This window comes from Pelophylax lessonae (genome assembly GCF_965119305.1).
Source record: "Pelophylax lessonae genome assembly, chromosome: 3".
In the NCBI taxonomy this organism is placed as follows: Eukaryota; Metazoa; Chordata; class Amphibia; order Anura; family Ranidae; genus Pelophylax; species Pelophylax lessonae.
In genome coordinates this window covers 32,895,768-32,919,925 of record NC_138770.1, presented here as the reverse complement: position 1 = coordinate 32,919,925, position 24,158 = coordinate 32,895,768, and the positions used below count along the sequence as shown (strand labels likewise).

The following is a 24,158-nucleotide window of genomic DNA, read 5'->3' as shown; positions in this document are numbered from 1 at the left end:
TCTCCGATTACATAGCCCGGAGGCGGCATCCATGATGTCACATCTGCGTTACTCGGCTGCTAAAGGCGGCAGATTCAAAAAGTGAATGTATTCAAAATTGCAGTTTTGGCGTTTTGAATACATGGAAATGTAGTGGAGGGGTTTGGGGTCTTTTAGACCCCTGATCCCTCCATAAAGAGTACCTGTCACTGCATATTGCTGTCACAAGGGATGAAAGAAAACGTATATGGAAGTTGCGCCGCAAATAAAATCGCTGTTCAAACCACACATGTGAGGTATCGCCGCGATCGCCAGACCGTGAGCAATAAATTAAAAAAAAGAGCTACACTCTAACTCTAAACTGGTAACTGTTAAAAAATGTTAAAGCGTCGCCTATGGAGATTTTTATTGACTGTATTTTTTCACCATTCCACGGGTGTGTGGAATTTTAAACCATAACATGTTAGGTATCTATTTACTTGGCGTGACATCATCTTTCACAATATACAAAAAAGATGGGCTAACTTTACTGTTTAGTTTTTTTAAATGCAGTGAAATGTGATTTTACGTAATTTTTCCAAAAAAATTGCGTTTGAAAGACCGTGTGACAAAAAATATTGAAATGACCACCATTTTATTCTCCAGAGTCTTTGCTAAAATATATATATATATATATAATGTTTGGGTAGTTTTCTAGCAAAAAATACTGATTTTAATTTGTAAACAAAAAGTGTCATAAATAGGCCTGGGGCTTAAGTGGTTAGGGTGACCATAGATATATGGAAGTTCAGTTGGTTCTGCAGGGATCGGTCACATTTCCATCCATGTGTGGTCACTGCCGGATAAAAGTCACTCCATCAGCGGCTGCAGCCAATAGCTTCATCACTGATCTGTGTGTTCTGAGAGCGGAGGAGCGCCCCCCCAATGTCAGAATACAATAGTGCAGCGGAGAGGTTTCCCCCATCCCACCTCCAATGTGTGGATGGGGGAATCGCTTCATTTTTTTTTTTCACTCAGCCCGCTGGCTGAAAGATAAAACTGAACCGTGTATGGTCAAGCTCTGAAAGCAAGATATTCATCAACTGATCCCCCTAAAGGGGTTAATCTATGTATTACCTCCTCTGCCACCAGATCCAGCATTGTCTGCTCTCTCCGTCCTACCGAATGTAACTTCCTGTGTGTATCTGACATCACTTCCTGTCTGTATTCCATAGAGACTTCCTGTCTGAGTAGAAGTGAGATCACCACCTTGTGGAGATCAGAGGAACTGCAGCCCTGCAAGTCTACTGCGCTTTCTGTCAGTCTCCCTCCTAGACTCGGCTTCCTCCTCCGACCGCTGTTCCAGCAGGAGCTCCGCCTCTTCATACACACTCAGGGAGGAGAGAAAGGGGAAGGATATACAGTACATACACACACAGCACAAGGCCGTGTTCACACTACCAGACGGTTCTCAGGGCTGCAGTTCCTCTGAGCTCCACAAGGTGGTGATCTCACTTCTCACTTCTACCCAGACAGGAAGTCTCTATGGAATACAGACAGGAAGTGATGTCAGATACAGACACACGACATTCTATAGGAAGTAGAGAAGAGACATTACTGGAAGTGGCAGCAGAGGAGGTAATAAGATCTTATTTTCTATTTACACCCAGTAACCCCCCCCCCCCCCCCCGTCATGTCCGTCCTCTTCCTCCATAATCACTGTGACATCTTTTATCTCCATATAGTGTGGAAACCTAGATTAACCCCTTCAGGGGGATCAGTTGATGAATAATATATCTTGCTCCCAAATCTGGCCATACATGGTTCAGTTTTATCGTTCAGCCAGAGGGATGAGTCGAAAAAAACGGAGGCAATTCCCTCCATCCACACATTGGAGGGGGATCCTCCCCGCTGCACTATTGTATTCTGACAATGGGGGCAGACATCTCAAGGCTCCCGCAAGTCGCGGGAGACTCCCGCTTTCCGCCCTGAGCTCACGGGCACCCGCGAGCTCAGGGCGATATCCCGGCTGTGTGTGTGAGACGACTCATCAATGCAGGCAGAAGAGAAGAGTGACTGTGTCAGCAAGCCTGCACGGAGCCGAAGTAGATCCGGCTCACAGGCGGAGTGATATGAGTCAAGCACTCCGCCTGTGGGAGGAGCTGCAGAGAGCAAGCAGAGGCTTTGCTCTCTACTACAGCCACATCGTCTACTCCAGTAGGCATTTTGGCGCGCGGGGGACCAATCATCGTGACACCCCACTCTGTGACAGACACAGTCACAGTGACCTAACCTGAGAGCAGCACCAGAGAGCCAGCACCTGAGACCAGTACCAGCAAATGACCAGTGACCAGCACCAGTGACCAGGCCAGTACCAGCACCAGTGACCAGACCAGCACCAGTGACCAGCACCAGTGACCAGGCCAGTACCAGTACCAGTGACCAGGCCAGTACTAGCACCAGTGACCACACCAGTGACCAGGCCAGTACCAGCACCAGTGACCAGACCAGCACCAGTGACCAGGCCAGTACCAGTACCAGTGACCAGGCCAGTACTAGCACCAGTGACCACACCAGTGACCAGGCCAGTACCAGCACCAGTGACCAGGCCAGTACTAGCACCAGTGACCAGGCCAGTACCAGCACCAGTGACCAGGCCAGTACCAGCACCAGTGACCAGGCCAGTACCAGCACCAGTGACCAGGCCAGTACCAGCACCAGTACCAGTGACCAGGCCAGCACCAGTGACCAGGCCAGTACCAGCACCAGTGACCAGGTCAGTACCAGTGACCAGGCCAGTACCAGCACCAGTGACCAGGCCAGTACCAGCACCAGTGACCAGCACCAGTACCAGTGACCAGGCCAGTACCAGCACCAGTGACCTGGCCAGTACCAGGGCCAGTACCAGCACCAGTGACCAGGCCAGTACCAGCACCAGTGACCAGGCCAGTACCAGCACCAGTGACCAGGCCAGTACCAGCACCAGTGACCAGGCCAGTACCAGCACCAGTGGCCAGGCCAGTACCAGTGACCAGGCCAGCACCAGTGACCAGGCCAGCACCAGTGACCAGGCCAGCACCAGTGACCAGGCCAGTACCAGTGACCAGGCCAGTACCAGTGACCAGGCCAGCACCAGTGACCAGGCCAGTACCAGTGACCAGGCCAGTACCAGCACCAGTGACCAGGCCAGCACCAGTGACCAGGCCAGTACCAGCACCAGTGACCAGGCCAATACCAGTGACCAGGCCAGTACCAGCACCAGCACCAGTGACCAGGACAGTACCAGCACCAGTACCAGTGACCAGGCCAGTACCAGCACCAGTGACCAGGCCAGTACCAGCACCAGTGACCAGGCCAGTACCAGTACCAGTGACCAGTACCAGTGACCAGCACCAGTGACCAGCACTAGCACCAGTGACCAGCACCAGTGACCAGGCCAGCACCAGTGACCAGACCAGTACCAGTGACCAGACCAGCACCAGTGACCAGGCCAGTACCAGCACCAGTGACCAGGCCAGTACCAGTGACCAGGCCAGTACCAGCACCAGTGACCAGCACCAGTACCAGCACCAGTGACCAGGCCAGTACCAGCACCAGTGACCAGCACCAGCACCAGTGACCAGGCCAGTACCAGCACCAGTGACCAGCACCAGTGACCAGGCCAGTACCAGCACCAGTGGCCAGGCCAGTACCAGTGACCAGGCCTGTACTAGCACCAGTGACCACACCAGTGACCAGGCCAGTACCAGCACCAGTGACCAGGCCAGTACCAGCACCAGTGACCAGGCCAGTACCAGCGACCAGGCCAGTACCAGCACCAGTACCAGTGACCAGGCCAGCACCAGTGACCAGACCAGTACCAGTGACCAGGCCAGCACCAGTGACCAGGCCAGTACCAGCACCAGTGACCAGGCCAGTACCAGTGACCAGGCCAGTACCAGCACCAGTGACCAGGCCAGTACCAGCACCAGTGACCAGCACCAGTACCAGTGACCAGGCCAGTACCAGCACCAGTGACCTGGCCAGTACCAGGGCCAGTACCAGCACCAGTGACCAGGCCAGTACCAGCACCAGTGACCAGGCCAGTACCAGCACCAGTACCAGTGACCAGGCCAGCACCAGTGACCAGGCCAGCACCAGTGACCAGGCCAGTACCAGTGACCAGGCCAGCACCAGTGACCAGGCCAGTACCAGCACCAGTGACCAGGCCAATACCAGTGACCAGGCCAGTACCAGCACCAGTACCAGTGACCAGGCCAGTACCAGCACCAGTGACCAGGCCAGTACCAGGGCCTGTACCAGCACCAGTGACCAGGCCAGTACCAGCACCAGTGACCAGCACCAGTACCAGTGACCAGTACCAGTGACCAGCACCAGTGACCAGCACTAGCACCAGTGACCAGCACCAGTAACCAGGCCAGCACCAGTGACCAGGCCAGCACCAGTGACCAGACCAGTACCAGTGACCAGACCAGCACCAGTGACCAGGCCAGTACCAGCACCAGTGACCAGGCCAGTACCAGTGACCAGGCCAGTACCAGCACCAGTGACCAGCAGCAGTGACCAGGCCAGTACCAGCACCAGCACCAGTGACCAGCACCAGTACCAGTGACCAGGCCAGTACCAGCACCAGTGACCAGGCCAGTACCAGCACCAGTGACCAGCACCAGTGACCAGGCCAGTACCAGCACCAGTGGCCAGGCCAGTACCAGCACCAGTACCAGACCAGTACCAGTGACCAGGCCAGCACCAGTGACCAGGCCAGTACCAGCACCAGTGACCAGGCCAGTACCAGTGACCAGGCCAGTACCAGCACCAGTGACCAGGCCAGTACCAGCACCAGTGACCAGCACCAGTACCAGTGACCAGGCCAGTACCAGCACCAGTGACCAGGCCAGTACCAGGGCCAGTACCAGCACCAGTGACCAGGCCAGTACCAGCACCAGTGACCAGGCCAGTACCAGCACCAGTGACCAGGCCAGTACCAGCACCAGTGGCTAGGCCAGTACCAGCACCAGTACCAGTGACCAGGCCAGCACCAGTGACCAGGCCAGCACCAGTGACCAGGCCAGCACCAGTGACCAGGCCAGCACCAGCACCAGTGACCAGGCCAGTACCAGTGACCAGGCCAGTACCAGCACCAGTGACCAGGCCAGCACCAGTGACCAGGCCAGTACCAGTGACCAGGCCAGTACCAGTGACCAGGCCAGTACCAGCACCAGTGACCAGGCCAGTACCAGCACCAGTACCAGTGACCAGGCCAGTACCAGCACCAGTGACCAGGCCAGTACCAGGGCCTGTACCAGCACCAGTGACCAGGCCAGTACCAGCACCAGTGACCAGCACCAGTACCAGTGACCAGCACCAGTGACCAGCACTAGCACCAGTGACCAGCACCAGTAACCAGGCCAGTACCAGTACCAGTGACCAGGCCAGCACCAGTGACCAGACCAGTACCAGTGACCAGGCCAGCACCAGTGACCAGGCCAGTACCAGCACCAGTGACCAGCACCAGTACCAGCACCAGTGACCAGGCCAGCACCAGTGACCAGTACCAGCACCAGTGACCAGGCCAGTACCAGCACCAGTGACCAGGCCAGTACCAGCACCAGTGACCAGCACCAGTGACCAGGCCAGTACCAGCACCAGTGGCCAGGCCAGTACCAGCACCAGTACCAGTGACCAGGCCAGCACCAGTGACCAGGCCAGTACCAGCACCAGTACCAGCACCAGTGACCAGGCCAGTACCAGCACCAGTGACCAGCACCAGTACCAGTGACCAGGCCAGTACCAGCACCAGTGACCAGGCCAGTACCAGGGCCAGTACCAGCACCAGTGACCAGGCCAGTACCAGCACCAGTGACCAGCACCAATACCAGTGACCAGGCCAGTACCAGCACCAGTTACCAGTACCAGTGACCAGCACCAGTACCAGTGACCAGCACCAGTACCAGCACCAGTGACCAGCACTAGCACCAGTGACCAGCACCAGTGACCAGGCCAGCATCAGTACCAGCACCAGTGACCAGGGCCAGCACCAGTACCAGCACCAGTGACCAGGCCAGTACGAGTACCAGCACCAGTGACCAGCACCAGTGACCAGGTATACTGATTACATTTCATTTCATTATTCTCTGGTAGTGTTAAATTGGAAAGGGGGGGGGGTGCGGCGCGTGCGTGGGGGGGGCACACCTCCCTGAAATGAGTTTTTGCAGGTTGGGATGTCTATGGGGGGCACTCCTCCGCTCTCAGAATACAAAGATCAGTGATGAAGCTATTGGCTGCAGCCGCTGATCGAGTGACTTTTATCCGGCAGTGACCACACATGGATGGAAATGTGACCGATCCCTGCTGAACCAGCTGAAATTCCATGTATCTATGGTCACCTCCCCTCCCCCTCATCTCCTTCATTATGTAAGTCATGCTGAGAGATAATCTCCCATTGGCTGAGCAATATTCTCATTTGTCTCTGAGCTCCTTCTTGCTATTCCTCGTCCTGCCTGTTGTTTCCTTGGATTGATTTTCTGTGTAGTGACCCCGGCTTCATCTCTTGGATGCTCTTGTCTGTTGCTTGTCCTGACCTTTATCCTGATTCCTGGATCTCCTCCTCATCTCTCCTCCATATCCTCTTACACAGCTTTTCTCCACACCTGCAGTGACCCTGGGGGGTGGTAACTTGGCACCAGTATGCAGCAAAATCCATTCCCACCATTAGGAGCTCTGGATGAAATTGTCTGCTATTTACACTCCGTTCCTCCGTACGTCACCTGCTCACATGAGAGATTACTTTCCACATTCCTGACAGATTTCTGCATGGTAAAGGTCAAAGTTCACTCTTCATTTTAGGAGAAGTGGGAGGCACCCAGGAACAATGATTTGGTTAGCACAGGATCCTCATATAGAGGGCCCCTCAAATCTCCCCATCTAATTGTCCCTCCATCCAGAGTCTATAAGTCCTATGACATCACTCTGACGTCACAGCTCCTCCCCCAATGTCTCTCCATCTGGCTTTTTTTTTTCTCATGCTCTTAGGATTTGGGCGGACCCTTGGCATCCTCAATAGACAGTCCATCCAGTTCAACCTGTGTAGGTGTGTGCGGCTGTAATCATCTCGCATACCCCCGAATGTTCTGATCCTTGAGATGTACGTCTAAGAGTCTTTTAAAAGCCACCATACTTCCCACAGAAACCACCTCTTGTGGCAGAGAATTCCACAATCTTGTAGCCCTAACAGTAAAGAACCCCCCACGTTGCCTGAGGTTAAAACGCTTCTCCTCTAATCGCATTGTATGCCCCCCAGTCCTCATGCAATCCCTTCGACTGAACAGCTTTTTTTCTAAGCTGAGATCCCCATTGAGATATTTAAAAATTGCTATCATGTCCCCCCTCAGGCGTCTCTTCTCCAGGGAGAATAAATCAAGCGATTGCAGACGCTCTTCATAATTAAGGTCCTCCAATCCCCTAATCAGTTTTGTTGCCCTTCTCTGAACTCTGTCCAGCTCCAACACATCCCTCCTGAGGACTGGCAACCAGAACTGGACAGAATACTCCAGATGTGGTCGGACTTTTTATAAAGTGGAAGGATTATAGACTTATCTGTGGAATACATCCCTTTCTTTATGCATGCTAATAATCTGCTGGCTTTGGCAGCTGCCGCTTGACATTGCATGCTGTTGCCTAATCTATCATCAACCAAGACTCCCAGATCTTTCTCCATTTTTGATTCCCCCAAGGGTTCCCCTCCTAACGTGTATTGTGCTTTTATGTTTCTAGTCCCCAAGTGCAAAACCTTACACTTCTCCACGTTAAACCTCATTTGCCAAGTCGTTGCCCACTCCGTTATTTTGTCCAGGTCATCCTGTAGGATATCTGCTTCATGCTGTGCAGTTATTGCCCTGCCCAATTTTGTGTCATCTGCAAAAACTGATATCGAACTACTGATCCCGTCCTCAATGCTGTTTATGAATAAATTGAACAAGGTTGGTCCCAGGACTGAGCCTTGGGGGACCCCGCTTACTACCTCAGACCAGTCTGAGTATGTGCTGTTTATTACCACCCTTTGGACACGACCTTTTAGCCAGTTCCGTATCCAAGAGCAAACCCTGCTGTCGATACCTGCAGACCTTATTTTATAAATTAAGCGCTTGTGGGGAACTGTATCAAACGCCTTAGCGAAATCCAAGTACACCACATCCACTGGTCTGCCCCTATCTAGCTCACAGCTCACCTCCTCGTAGAATGTTAAGAGATTGGTTTGACAAGAACGCCCATTTGTAAACCTGTGCTGGTTACTGTTGATGATGTTGTTGTCTTTAGCAAACTCTACGATATAGTCCCTTATCATGCCCTCCAGAAGTTTGCATACTACTGATGTCAGACTGACAGGCCTAAAATTTACCGGTATATGCCTCTGACCCTTTTTGAATATCGGAATCACGTTTGCTTTCCTCCACTCCCCTGGTATATCTCCTGTCCTAATACTGTCAGCAAAGATCAGGAACAGTGGTTTGGATATAACCTTACTGAGTTCCTTGAGTACTCTCGGATGTACGCCATCCGGGCCTGGTGATTTGTTTGTGTTAAGTTTATCCAGCCTTTCCCTGATTTCACCCTCTGTTAGCCATAGTGGCAAGTCCTGTGTATTACTACTAACCATACAGTCATGGTCAGTGTACCCTTCCTTTTCCTGTGTAAAGACTGACGAGAAAAAAGCATTCAGCACGGTTACTTTTTCAGTGTCCTCTGTAACCATCCTCCCATCATTGTTAATTATATGTGCAATATGCTCTGCCCTATATTTTTTGCTGTTGATATATTTAAAGAATTTCTTTGGGTTTTTTTTTTTTACTATACTCCGCTATTTGTCTCTCAAAGTCTATTTTAGCCATCTTGATTTCGTGTTTACACTTCTTATTTGCCTCCTTGTATTGGTCGAAAGCCGATACTGTGCCCTCTGATTTATATTTCCTGAAGGCCAATTTTTTTCCCCTAATAAGTTTTTTAACATTACGGTTTAGCCAGCCAGGTTTGGCTTTGTCTCTTCTAAATGTATTTCCCATAGGAATGCACTGCAAGATGCATTTGTTTAATATGTTCCTAAAGCATTCCCATTTTTCCTCTGTGGTCAGAGATCCCAAGGTTTGGTCCCAGTTAACCATTTCCATCAATGAGTACAATTTTGGAAAGTTTGCCCTTCTGAAGTTAAGGGTTCTTATGTTCCCCACTTGCCTTGTTATATTGTTATTTACGCTAAATGTGATCATCCTGTGATCGCTACAGCCCAGGTAGTCCTGGACTTCTACATCCGAGATTATGTCTGGGTCATTAGTGATCAATAGATCCAGGATTGCGTTTTCTCTAGTAGGAGAATCCACCAGCTGTGACATGTAATTATCCTATAAGGTTTCCGTGAATCGACGGGCCTTATGTGAGTGTGTAGTCCCTTCTCCCCAGTCAATGTCGGGATAATTGAAGTCCCCCAATATGATGACTGATCCTAGCTTTGCCACTTTACCCAAAAGTGCTAAAAATTCCAGCTCTACCTCCTCCCCTTGTTTAGGTGACCTATAGCAAACCCCCACAATTACTTTTCCCTTTTCTCCTTCCCTATGGAGTTCTACCCATACGGATTCTAACTCCATACTCATCCCTTCCGTAATGTCACTCCTCTCAATCACCCTTACATTATTCTTGACGTAGAGACATACCCCCCCCCCTCTTTTTCCTACCCTGTCCTTCCGGTACACCGAATACCCTTGGATATTTGCCAGCCAGTCATGTGAGGGGTCGAACCAAGTCTCCGTTATTCCCACAAGGTCTATGTCCTCCTCATGTACTAACATTTCCAATTCATCCATTTTATTAGCTAGGCTCCTGGCATTAGCATATACCCCTCTTAGTTTTACAGAAGTTAAACGTGATTGGTGGTTATGTTTATTCCTGTTTGGTCCGAGGTTCTCCCGCACAGACCTACCGATTGACGTTGTGGACCTACTGTCGCTGCTGACCCTACAACTGCCTTCAGTCCTTTGCTCCCTCCTAACTGACTCTACTTCTGAGCCCTCCCCCCCCCCCGTCTCCTGCGTTGTATGTAATGATGTCAGAATGCCTGCAACAAGCTTTTACTCTGCGCAGTGTGGGGGTCCTGTGTGGGTAAATTATACCTCAGTCTGAGGTGGGGCTTTAATCAAATGGAAACCTGAATGGTGAGGTGAGGAGGATTCTGGGAATTTCATTTGATTTTACTATTTGTGTTCAGATCTAGAGTTTTCCTCCTGTGAAGTCTGGAGATCATATGACCATCACATTGCCTCCACCTCCCTCCCTGATAGAATAGAGAAATACAAAGAAGATTCTAGAAGTCACCAGAGAGATCACGGAGGAGAGGTGAGCGGTGCTGGGAATTCTGGGACATTATCCAGTAACAGACAAGGGATGTGTCTGGATGGTGACTGTATCATTGTGTGTGTCAGGTTCCTATAAGGTGTCAGGATGTCACTGTCTATTTCTCCATGGAGGAGTGGGAGTATTTAGAAGGACACAAGGATCTCTACAAGGACGTCATGATGGAGAATCAGCCGCCCCTCACATCACCGGGTAAGAGGAGACTTTATTGTAAAGGAGAAAGCAGTACGGAGGCTCCACCTAGATCCCCCATCATCTGATAAACACATAGAAACAATGTATTCAGTCAGTGTGTGTGTTTCCTACAGATAGATTCAGTAATGGGAACCCACCAGAGAGATGTCCCCGTCCTCTGTATTCCCGGGATTCCACACAGGAAGATCACACCATCCCTCACCATCATCGGGTAGATGAGGAACAATCACTGATAGTATCATTAGGATCTGTACATTATCTGCATTGTTACCATTGATGTCATTTTTATTATATATTCAGAGTGGAGACCTGAGAGATTCTAAAGTTGAGGTTAAAGAAGAGATAAAAGAGGAGGATGATGAGGACGGGGTGATGGAGGAGTCAGAGTTTCTAAAAGAACACAAAGATCTGTACCAGGACACCATGGAGGAGTCATCCAGCTACAGAAACCCACCAGAGAGATGTCCCCGTCCTCTGTATTCCCGGGATTCCACACAGGAAGGTCACACCATCCCTCACCATCATCAGGTAGATGATTGACAATTATTGGTAGTTCTGATTTATACACAGCATGTTTGTTACAATGAATGTTTTATTATATATTCAGAGTGGAAACATCAGGGATGATAATATTGATGTTAAAGAAGAGTATAAAGAGGAGGATGAGGAGTATGGAGTGATGGAGGAGTTTTCAGAAGGACACAAGGATATGATGGAGCCACCTAATACCAGGAACCCACCAGAGAGATGTCCCCGTCCTCTGTATTCCCGGGATTCCACACAGGAAGGTCACACCATCCCTCACTGTTACAAGGTTGGTGAGACAGAGATTATAAAACACAGACTCATGGAGACAATGTGTGGATTTTTATGTGATGTCACAATAATAAATCTTATATTTTACAGATGATATTCTTTCATTTTCTTGATTTAGAGTGGAGATCCAGTCGATATAGAATTTGAGGTTAAAGCAGAAGAAGAAGAGAGGTATGTGAGGGATGATCAGCAGTCTATGGAGGAGGATGGAATAACGGGGACATTTATAGAGGAGGACACTCCTACAGAGATCAGCACAGGTGGGTCATTAACACTAAATACATTCCTCCACCCATACTGCTCACTGATTGGTCCAGAGCAGGGCAGGGACTGGGTGATATCAGCCTGTAATACCCTGGTCACTTTCCTGAGCTGTGTTCCCCGTCCTGTATTCCTGTATTTCTCTCGGATAATCTTCCTTCTCTGTGCTGCAGACACAATTTATGGTTCTAGACTGGATTTATGGAGATTCTGGGGTTCAGCTGGCAAAAAAAATGTGCATGATATAGGCACCTAGGTTATGAGTTTTGGGTCTTCTGCCCCATGCCTGAGTCTAATGTCTTGTTCCCAACAAATGAGGAGGAGATACTGTACACCATATGAAAGGTCCATCTCCAATCCTCAATATAACGTCATGTTCCAAACAATAAAATTGTCATCATTTCAATAGCATTATTACTTAGTGATGTTTGGTTGGGTAAGGTTGTATCATTGATCCATGTCAGATCTCTTTTTTTTTTTTTTGTCAATTCTTTTATTTATATAAAAGACAACTTCCAGGCATAATAAACAGTAACATTCCTTATAGAACATATGCTGAGACAGTGTATTACAACATTGAAGACAATTCATTTATACCTTTGAGATCTACATCAGTCGTAGAATAAGAGGTGTTCTACAATTCCTCTAATGGGAGGAGTTATGCAGGACTAGAAAGTACCCGGAGTTGTCTGTTCCAGTTTCGCATAACGTATAGAAGAAGAAGAAGGAAGAAGTAAAGTGAATAAGTAGTGGAAAGAGAGAGGGAAGTAAAAGAAACCTAGAGAGAGGCAGAAGAGGATAAGTAGGTGGGATGAGGGGGGGAGGGGTAAGGAGGTGTGGAGGGGGGGGTAGGAGGGTTATCATTGGTAAAGCTATGGCCCTACATCAGCAATACTTTCCACCAATATTTTAGAGCTCCCCCAAACTCAACATGAGGTCTCTTTAGTATTGCCTCCCTTAATTAAAGAGCAGCCTTCATCAGAGAGGACAAATATATTCCATTGACCCCAGGTTTTGGTATATCGTTCGTGTTGGGGACGTGTCGAGAGAACAAGGTTTTCCATTCTATTTATTTCTTTGAGCCACATGCCAACAGTCAGTGCCTGTGGGTTTTTCCATTTAAGAAGGATGAACATTTTAGCAGCATTTAGAAGGTGACGAATGACAGAATTTTTATAGGTCTGGGCCGGGATGTTAAAGGCATGGAGAAGGAAGAGAGCAGGGTCATTGGGGAGCGGTCGGTTTATAAACCTCTGAGACATTTCACGTACTGTCTTCCAGAACTCCACTAGTTTAGGACACGACCAAAAATCATGTAGGAGTGTCCCCCGGCCCTTCCTGGCATCTCCAGCACTGATCAGTGAGTGTGGGGAAGAATCTGCTCAACCTTGACGGCGTGTGGTACCACCTTGTTAGGAGTTTGAAGTTGGTTTCTTGTATTTACATGCAGATGGATGATGTAAATGTAAACGGAATGATGTGATTTTGTTGGTCTGGATTAAAGTTACAGTCTAAATCCCGTTCCCTCTTAGCTAAGAATGGGGGTTGGTAAGTCCCCTGGGGTGTGATCAGTAATGCATAGGTCGTGGATAATACCTGTGTCAGTATTCTGTCTTGAGAGCAATGTTCTTCGAAGGGTGTAAGTTGTGTATTGCGTTCACTGGGAGGTGGCAATGAGTTTAAGAAATTATGGAGTTGCAATGCCCTCCAGAAATCTAGACGGTAGGGTCCCGAGGAATCCATGAGGTCTTTGAGTGCAGACCAACTAGATGATGTTGAAAAATGGAAAGGCTTGGAAATAGCCTGACTCCATCAAGGTCCTGAATGTTTTATCTTGGTAGCCCGGGGTAAACTGGTGATTCCCCAGTATGGGTGTCAGTGGCGAGTGCGTGGAGGAAAGTGAAAGTTGTGTGAATAATTTAGAGCAGGTTCTTATCATGTGACCTATGAGGGGATGGCATCTTATGAGGTCTGGTAGTGAATGGTGGCACGATGGAGCTCTATGGAGCGGTATGTTGCGTTGGGCCTGTTCTGGTCTGGGCCAAAGCTTCGCTTCACCATGACGACACCAGTCTGAGTCTCCCCAATTGTATAGCCTGACAGTACTTACATAAGTCCGGCACTGCCAGTCCACCTTGTCGTTTAGGAAGCAAGAGCAGTCTCCTACATAGCCTAGGTCGCTTATGCGCCCAGATAAAATCCACTAGTAGGGTGTCATCTTGTTTAAAGTAATGTGAAGAGATGAATATTGGAAGTGCTTGAAAGAGGTATAGGAACTTAGGGAGTATGCAGATTTTAATAACGTTTCATCTTCCAAACCATGAATGGAGGCCAGAATTCAATTTATCTTATAGAATGTGGACTTTGTTTAGGAGGGGGAGAAAGTTGAGCGTGAAGATGGGTGAAAATTTGGGTGGTATGAGAGTGCCCAGGTATTTCAGCGCTGAGTTCATCCATTTTAGGCTAAAATTAAATCCCAGTTGGTGGAGGAGGGGGTTTTATAAGCCTACTCCCATAGCTTCAGATTTAGTAAAGTTGATATTTAGATTGGACGGAGTGCCATATGCCTCAAACTCGTGAAGAAGATTCGGTAGAGAAATTATGGGATTCATGAGGGAAAATAACATGTCGTCTGGATATGCTGATATTTTCTGCTAGGTCACCCCAACAGTCATGCCTGAGATATCCGAGTGGAGGCGTATTCTACATAAAAAGGTTTCTAGTGATAATGCGAAGAGTAAGGGTGACAGAGGGCACCCCTGTCTTGTTCCACTCGTAATTCTGAAGTAATCCGATAAGATACCGTTCGCCTTAACCTGGGCGACAGGGGCAGAATAGATCAGGGAGATCCAATTTAGCATGGTGTTGCCCTAAGTAGTAGGGGGCGGGGGGGGGGGGGTATGAAGAGAATGGAGATAAAGAGGGGAGGCAAAGATGGTATGAGAGAGGAAGAAAGGAAAGTCAGGCAAGCAAAGAATATGAGAGAGTGAAAGAGAAGGGAGCAATCCCACAGAGAGAGGCCTCAATTTACTAAGAGATAGCAAAAAAATGCTAAGACGCTCACCAGCAAGGAGCCGGATGAATGAGCGTGCGCCTATGTGGGGATGTGGTTGTAAAGAGCCAAGGGACGGGCCCCTGATTCCCCCCCCCTCCCCCCCGGCCTGGCAGCCTTCTTGAATAAATGAAGAATGGTATATAAGGTGTAGCACTGCCCCCTAGAGGACTGCTGAATTTTCACACTTTAAGGATTCCCTTGGGTTACCCGTAGCAACTGCTTGCAGAACTTGCAGAAATCTTAACACTTTATGTTCTTGGCTCAGTCAATGATCAGTCTAGGGGTAGTTGTTTTTGTGGTTTTATCTTATATTGGGATGGGAGAAGGAATGAGTGGGATACTCCAACTGTTGAACTATTCACAATTCAGAAGACTTCTAGCTTGAGAATGCGGCAAGGCCGCTACTTCATCCTGCCACTTGAATGAAGCTGAGGTAAGTGTTCCTATTTGTGTTTCTCTTCAGGGTACTCCCCCAGTACCCCCTTTCTCTGTACTAGCTGACACCCATCCACTGACTATAAACTCTGGAGTGGTCCCCTTCCTGGGCAGACCCCTGGGCAAGATCCTCTGTACTCACAATACAGTTTTTCCAGATTCTCGCAGTGCCCCAACTCCTCCAGTCAGCTCTCCTGGACCTCTGGGTTCAGCTCCTCTCCACTGGTTCATCAGGCCAACTGCCTGTGACCATCACCAACTGCTTCAGAAGAGGAGGCAGCCGCTACCCTCCTTCTGGGACTTTGCTTCCCGCCAAAAGACCTCTACCTCATGTGCCGTTGGCTTTTTATACCCTGCCTCACAATTCACTGAGACAACCTATCTGTGCCAATCCTTGGGGCTATATCAAAAGCCTGTGTGTTATTGGCCAGGTTTCCTCCAGCATCCAATGTGCCTCCCCATTGGATCAGCTGGGGACACTCCCTTAGACCAGATGAATCACATCCTGTCAGATATCACTTTCAGTAGGCTTGACTAGGCGTTCAGCTCCACTCCCGTACAGGTGACATACAAACCCTGTCAAGCTAACTATCTACCTTGTCGCCACAACTAGTGACTGAAACAGACACAGTCCCTTTAGCACCCGGGCACTGACTCTTCTTCCATTTCAGCCACGCCCACATGTTCTCGAAGACATGTGGAGTCCATCCGACTGATGCTCACAGTGTCCCTCACACCTGTAACACCGAGGATACATGTCTTCCTAAGGACAAAGTATTTGCTGGAGCCTGAGCAACCTGTCAGACTTGTGGGTGTTAACAGTCTCTTCAGGGGCCCCTGGCACTAGGGCACCCTCCACCGAAGAGACCTCAGGCCACTACCCATTCTCCTTGGGTAGCAACCCAACAAAGTTCCATTACTGGCCCGTTGGCCCAATAGAATCTTCACAAAGCATCTTTGTAAAAAGAGTCACTTTGCAAAGAATTCTCCTCTTCAGCCCGATGACCAAACTACTCCACAGAGTGTCCTTTTAACTTGCGGTGGTACATGATCCTGGCCCGATGGCCCAAAGGATCTCCTTTTTAGCACAGTTATAGTATCACTAGAGTCCTCCTTTAGCAAGGGTCTCTTCTTCTAAAGTTGGAGGGTTGGCCCTCTTTAGTGGAACCACTTAGAAGTGGTAATTGTAGATTTCCCAATCCCATTTGCAAGAATAGAAGGGAAAGGGGTATTGGAAATAGGGCTTGGGCCCTAGCAACAACGATGAAACTTGAAACATCACTGTACACTTTACATTCGGGCTCTCCAGCCCCTCTTCTTCTGTAAGCAAGTAAGCAAACTCAGGCTAGCCAGCCTCACTAAACTCAGCATCCTGTGTCCTTAGCAATAGTAGTCAGGATGTGGGATTCGCACAACTTTCCCCTCTGAGTCTTTTACATGGATGGACCATGCCTGGCCAGATCTGTTTGGGCGGTGAACCTCCACTCAGTCTATATAGATGGCCCGCCCAAAGTTCCAAATAGGCTTTACAGATTGGAAGGTTTTCCATAACTCCGGCTTTGACTGGTTGCGGTGGGGTTTTGGGATATAAAGGAAGTCCCATACAGCCTCGTCACACCAAGCCTCTCTCCTGGCCTCGATCTCCAACATGATCTCCCCTGGAGCATAAGGATAATCATATCTATATTCTAAGGCCACCTTCCTCTGTATCAGCCGTTGTAGTCTGGAGAACCTGGGGAATGTTTGTCTGTTGCCTCTCCCTGGTGGGGAATGCAGGGTCTCCTCCTTAATGATGAGAGACGCATAGGCCTCATTTTGTTCCCGAGCCTAGGGATAGATCTGGGACACGGTTAGAGTAGGCCTCACAGAACCACAGATTCTTAGAACACTGTCCACGTATCACAGAATCTCTAGTCTACTTATCAGGAACACTTGGACTGGCCGAACTGCTCCGTTCATTCGACCCCCAGTCCCACTCGGTTTCTTCCTCTGATTTCCAGACACCGATCCCCTCCTCCAAGGATCTGTAGCGATGCTGGAAACTAGGAGACCCCACATCAATGGCCCCAGCCTCTTCCTCGCTGCTCACACTCGCAGCCCTGGTCACCGCAGGCCATCGACTCCCCTTTGCCTTTGTTGGAGCAGACCTGGTGTCTGCCACTGCAGTCTTCTGTACATCAGGTGGCCGCTCCCCGGCCCTCACTACATGCATGCACACAGCCTCGGAAGTACAGGTTTCTCTCATGTGGCACACTGAGCGCTTGCAGATGCTACTGAGCCCAGTTCCATCAGCACCCTGAGCACTCCTCTTCCTCTGCCCACAAAGAGTCCCGATTCAGAGGCCAACAGAGCACGAGTGACCCCTTCCTCTTTCCAGATTGGCTGTGCATGGGCGGTGTCTCCGCCCACAACTCCAGATTAGCTGATTCTTTGGCGGTGGCTCCTCCTGCTAGGCAGATCTCTCCAGCACCCGCTTTCCCGCGCGGTACAGTAACCTTTTCATTGCCGCTCCAACTCAGCTCAGCCAGCAAGAAAGTCACTGTAAAGCAGATCGTGGTCTTCAATCCACACGCATCTGCCATCCTTGTCTGTACCTGGGCCTCAGTTGCACCTCCATCTCTCCAGGAGAATTGTCCCGCTGTCAGACTGTTATAATACTAGTAGGAGTCTGTCATGTAGAGGAAAGCCTACCGATTGCCAGTGGGCAGAGCTTGGATGGGAATCCCCGAGGTGAGTAGCACAGGCTAACCTGAGGTGCGGAATCTAAGTATCCACCAGTCTTCACCAGGGCCTCTGATGGTGAGGATGGACTTGGCTGCGGGTGAATACCAGGTCGCAGTCCCCATGGTCGCCCCACCAGGGGAGGACTGGTCAAGGTCCGAAGGCAGATGAGCAGACAAGGAGGATCCAAGAGAATTGTCAAACGATCCGGGGTCAGGACGGACAGCAAGCAAACAAAGTCAGGGACGAGCCAAAGATAAACTGGAATCAGGCAGGGATCAACAGGACGCAGGTACAGGAACATGGAGAAGCTGAAGACAAGACAACAAAGACACAGTGCTGCTGAGGTGTTTAAATAAGGCAGCCTGTTGCCAATTGCTGCAATTAACCTGCACTAGGTTAACCCTTTGGATGACAGACAGCACATCAGTGTGCTCAGGGAGCGTTCCTAACACAGACATTGCATGGCCGACATTCCTCTTCATAGCATTTGTACCGACAACTCTCACCATACTGTCTTGGAAAAGTGTCCCTCTGTCATTAGTTGCACAGTCAACATTTTTTATGTATAGCACTGGCACAAGCATGGCCCCTGACACACCGATCCACTTGCCCTGGGCTGTCATTTGCTCTGTCCACACTTGCACCATTCACTCTTAAGCAGACACAGTCCTTTTGTACAGCGTGATGCAACTCTCCTTCTCTAACTCTCCTGCACATTTCTTGAGAGCAGATTACAGTCCCAACAAAAGTCCATCCGTTGCCGCTGGCAACCACCACTTTGAACTTGACTCTTCATCCCACTCTCCCTAACTCCTGTAGAGCAGGCCTCACTCTCCTCTCTGGCACTCCAGCACATTTCTTGAGGAAGGATAACGTCCTTAGGCAAAAATTTTGGCTGTTGCCATTAGCAACCATTTCAGTAACCCAGGATGATATCCCGGATGAGCCCCCAAATGTAGCACTGCCCCCTAGAGGACTGCTGGATTTTTACACTTTAACAGAGTTCCCCTGAGTTACCTATAGCAACTGCTTGCAGAAATCTTAACACTTCATGTTCTTGGCTCAGTCAATGATCAGTCTAGGGGTAGTTGTTTTTGTGGTTTTATTTCATATTGGGATAGGAGAAGGGATGAGTGGGATACTCCAACTGTTGAACTATTCACAATTCAGAGGACTTCTACCTAGAGAATTTGGCAAAGCCGCTACTTCATCCTGCCACTTAAATATAGCTGAGGTTAGTGTTCCTATTTGTGTTTCTCTTCAGGGTACTCCCCCCAGTACCCCCTTTCTATGCACTTGCTGACACCCGTCCACTGACTATAAACTCCGGAGTGGTCCCCTTCCTGGGCAGAACCCTGGGCAAGATCCTCTGTACTCACGATACTGTTTTTCCAGATTCTCACAGTGCCCAACTCCTCCAGTCAACTCTCCTGGACCTCTGGGTTCAGCCTCAAACCACTGGCTCACCATGCCTACTGCCTGTGACCATCACCCACTGCTGCAGAAGAGGAGGCAGTCGCCACCCTCCTTCCGGGACTTTGCTTCCTGCCAAAAGACCTCTACCTCATGTGCCCGTGGCTTTTTATACCCTGTCCCACAATGCACCGAGAACCAACTGTCTGTGCCAACCTCTGGGGCAGTACCAAAAGCCTGTGGCCAGGTTTCCTTGAGCATCCAATGTGCCTCCCCATTGGTTTAGCTGGGGACACTCCCTTAGACCAGATGAATCCCACACTGGGCACACTGAGCAGACCTAACTCACAGAGCCAAAACTACACTCCCTTTCTAGCACCTGACAAGGAGGGTGCTACATCTTTAAAAGACGTGGATGTCTGGGTAAATTTGAAAAGTTGTGGGACATGTGGTTGGATACCCCTGGCCTTGGTCCGCCAGAATTAACACTTCAAAGCTTAGTCCTAGGACCACATTAAGGTTACCTTTGACGCTGACAGTGTGTTTGCTGGGTTTGGTGGAGGAAATGGCACCTCTTGGAGCACAAAGAATTTTATTGTCGGTGACTCTGTTCTATGCGCACAAGGCTATTCTTCTGCATTGTAAATAAAAGAATGGGTGAAGCTCTAGATAACAAACGTACAAAGATTCCAAAGAATCTGTGAGCAGTCTTATTAGATATAAATCAGCAAGTGTCCGTGAATCCAAGATGGCACTGCAGGATGAACATATCACCACCACCCGATATCACCAAAAGTACTGATCCTTACTGTCAGGGTGATAAGACTGCACCAAGTAAATAATCCCCACACTGGCTCGTCCACCTTGACCACGGGTCTCCGACAATTCTCAGGAGGTATAAAGTGACAGATAAATCCCCAGATCCTCAAATGGCCCCGAGAATGGTAAAAAGGCTCCTAGTGTATTATATTAAATCAAAGTGGTGCTTTATTAATCATTAATATACACTCACATTAAGTCAGGATGGCATCAGCGTATAGACAGTGTGGGATAATCTGTTTCCTTCCAAGAAGATGGCCGCTGCGTCCTCCGGTGCAATGACGTCACACGCTATTCTTCTGCATTGGAGGAAGACCGAAGTGCCATCGGTGGAGTATTGGAAGTCACCAGTGAACACGATGCTGCCGTTTTACAAAGCCACATACCTGAATAGAGGATGCGTTATATGGCAGGGTTGGACTGAGAGGCCATCTACTCTTCTCGGAGGTGATTGTGGTCTGCCACCGGTGAAGGTGACGGTCACTTTAGAGGGGTGAGTTGAGGTCCCCTGATACTTAGGGAGGTAACAAATGAAGTCTATGACAAGCAGACGACAAGCAGTGGTGAGAGGGTGGGGGAGGTTGGGGTATGGACCTGGGCGAGAGTCTGTGTGGGGGAGACACTGCCGCATTGAGGTTCTCCTGGGAGGTTCTCCTTTTCCATTTTCCTATAAGTATTGTAGTACATGAGCATTGCACTGAGGTTGGGGGGATGGGGAGATTTTTTGTGTTATTTTTACTTCTATGTTTAAAAATCAATAAAAATTAATTTTCAAAAAATAAAAAAAGCTGAGTCCTAGGAATGAATAAACAGGAGGGAACGGGATAAGGCGCAGGCCTCACAAAACTTTTCTTTCTTTATAATAAAACTTTTTCTGATTTAAAAGAAAAAAACACTCAGAAAAGATGAGTAGGGAAAATGTCAGTGGCCTCCACCTGTAAAACCATTCCTGTTTTAGAGGTCCTCTCATTGTTGCCCATCTAGTGCACCTGTTGGTAACAACCCCCTCTGCTACTTGACTGAGCAGATGAATATCCCAGGAGTTTCCCTGACTTGATGCTATACTCTGATTATAAAGTGTTGAGCAGTGTATATGAGTGTGGAAAACTCTTGGTAATTTTTCTTGTCTTCTGACAGACGGACTCTGTGGTGGGAATAGAAGGACATCGGAGGAAGATGTGACTACAGAAGATAATGACATGGCATCTTCTCCAGAAGTAAATCCCGTTCCTCATAATATACATGACAGACCTCACCATTGGAGGAGATCATTGGAATCTCCTGATACTTCACATAGTCCTCTAATATCTGACAGTGCCGACGGGTGCGGGAAACTATCTCATCTCAGGGAATCTTCTTTATACCATAAAGGGGTTCATACAGGAGAAAATTCATTGTCATGTTCAGAGTGCGGGAAATGTTTTAAACACAAAAAAAGCCTCCTTAGACATCAGAGAAAACACACAGGTGACCTTCCCTATTCATGTTCAGAGTGCGGGAAATGTTTTAGTCATAAAGCATACCTTCTTCAGCATGAGAGAATACACACAGGGGAGCGCCCCTATTCATGTTCAGAGTGCGGGAAATGTTTTAATAATAAAACAAACCTTCTTAGCCATCAGAGAATACATACAGGTGACCTTCCCTATTCATGTTCAGAGTGCGGGAAATGTTTTAATCATAAAGGAAGCCTTCTTAGCCATCAGAAAATACACACAGGGGAGGTTCCCTATTCATGTTCGGAGTGTGGGAAATGTTTTAGGCACAAAGGAAACCTTCTTAGGCACCAGAAAATTCACACAGGGGAGCAACCTTTTTCATGTTCAGAGTACGGGAAATGTTTTAGCCAAAAAGGTAACCTTCTTCATCACCAGAGAATACACACAGGTGAGCATTCCTATTCATGTTCAGAGTGCGGGAAATGTTTTAATGATAAAGGAAACCTTCTTTGCCATCAGAGAATACACACAGGTGAGCGTCCTTATTCATGTTCAGAGTGCGGGAAATGTTTTAATCGTAAAGAAAAGCTTCTTAGCCATCAGAGAATACACACAGGTGAGCATCCCTATTCATGTTCAGAGTGCGGGAAATGTTTTAATGATAAAGGAAACCTTCTTTGCCATCAGAGAAAACACACAGGTGAGCGTCCCTATTCATGTTCAGAGTGCGGAAAATGTTTTAAGGATAAAGGAAACCTTCTTATCCATCAGAGAATACACACAGGTGAGCGTCCCTATTCATGTTCGGAGTGTGGGAAACATTTTAATGAGAAAGGAAATCTTCTTAGGCATCAGAGAATACACACAGGGGAGCTTCCATATTCATGTTCAGAATGTGGGAAAGGTTTTAATCATAAAGGAAACCTTCTTAGCCATCAGAAAATGCACAGGGGTGAGCTTCCATGTTAATTTTCAGAGTGTGGGAAATGTTTTAATCATAAAGGAAACCTTCTTAACCAGCAGAGAATACACACAGTTAAGCCTCCATATTCATGTTCAGAGTGTGGGAAATGTTTTAATAATAAAGGAAACCTTCTTAGCCTTTAGGGAATACACACAGGTGAGCTCCCCTATTTATGTTCAGAGAGCGGGAAATGTTTTGTGTTCAAATGTTTACTTGTTAGACACCTGAAAGTTCATACAGGCGAGCGTCTCTAATCTTGTGCAGAGTGCGGGAAATGTTTAAGTAAGAAAGAACACCTACTTACACACAGGTGAGCGCCCTTTTTAATGTTACGAGTGCGGTAAATGTTTTCCAAACAAAGATTTATTTCTTAGAAACCAGAAAGTTCATATGGGGGCGAGCGTCCTATTTCATGTTCAGAGTGTGGGAAATGTTTAAAAATAAAGGAAATATAATGAAACATCAGAGTGCACCCCCTGCTGGTACTACGGGAAATGGATGCTGGATTGTAACGGGTGGAACTGTTTAGTCCATAAACAAATGTGAAACCACCACAGTCCACTCGGGGTTGGTTTACACCCGCATCGCCCTCTGACCCGCTGTGGGGTTGGCAGGCAGCTGGGAGCCCTTATGTTAACCCTGTAAAGCCCACGCCAGTACGCCACAACCGTATGCATCGGGGCTGTTGCGGCACAACCTTATTCAGTTGAATAGCATTGCCCAATGTGACCGGGGGGTGCGAGGTTTGCAGCAGCCGCAAATTGCAGTGCCATGTGTACCGCCCCATCCGGCTGCCATTTAAGCTTAGGGGGTGGTAAAATCATGACTCAACTGTCTACCTTTACTGATCCCTCCCCACATGAGGCAACAGGCGGGAAACCATGACAATACATGGGGCAACAAGTGAGCAATTAAGACAAAACATGGGGCAACAGGTGGGCAATCCGCACAATACATGGGATAATAAGTGGGCAATCCTGACAATATATGGGGCATAAAACCAATGAAAATGGTGGCACTCCAACAGGTTATAGCGATGATATTTATTGCAGACAGTCAATACGGGATACAGAAAGGTGGACGCGTTTCACACGTAATATCGTGCTTGTTCACCACGGTGTGCGCACCTGTTGGTAATACATGAGGGCAACAAGTGGGCATTCATGACAATACATGGGGCAGCAGACAAACAATTCTGACAATACATTCTTTTTGTGTTTTACTTATAAATATGTATATAGATCTAACCTACTGGATGTAAAAAGATCACTGTAACATGCATTAACCCACAGCAGCCAATCAGGATTTATCTTTCACTGGTGAACCTTTTTTATTGGTTGCTTCATGTTGTTGCTCCTTTTTGATTTATTGAAGTAGCCGGCTTTTTATTGGTCCAACCAATGTATGATTATTAATGATCTTGTCCAATAAAAACTCTTCATACAATATTCTGTGCTGAGTCTTCTTTTTTACCAATGATTAGATGATCGGTGATTGGAATGTGATCAGTTCATAGAGAGTCATCCATTGGGGTTTTATTAGTGAGATGGAGAGTGGAGAAGGCACCACATTGACAGCCATTGGAGGCCCTTTCTAAAGCCCTAAACTTTTTGGCAGCCTGTCTATGACATTAGTCTTCCAAACTTTATCTCACTGAGCTAAGGCCAGAAGAGTT

General features: G+C 48.3%; 2 protein-coding genes across 2 annotated transcripts in view; both read left to right on the top strand.

Annotated features, from left to right (window-relative positions):
• Positions 1 to 24,158, top strand: part of LOC309550274 (uncharacterized protein) — a gene marked incomplete at both ends in the record, with an annotated part of 1,476,097 nt that overhangs the window by 379,368 nt on the left and 1,072,571 nt on the right.
• LOC309549929 (uncharacterized protein) lies at positions 11,141 to 22,488 on the top strand (the record flags this gene model as incomplete). The annotated part of the gene is made up of 3 exons (XM_082250414.1): positions 11,141 to 11,371; positions 11,492 to 11,633; positions 21,800 to 22,488. The coding sequence occupies 3 exons, from the start codon at positions 11,141 to 11,143 to the stop codon at positions 22,486 to 22,488; spliced, it is 1,062 nt and encodes a 353-aa protein (XP_082106540.1).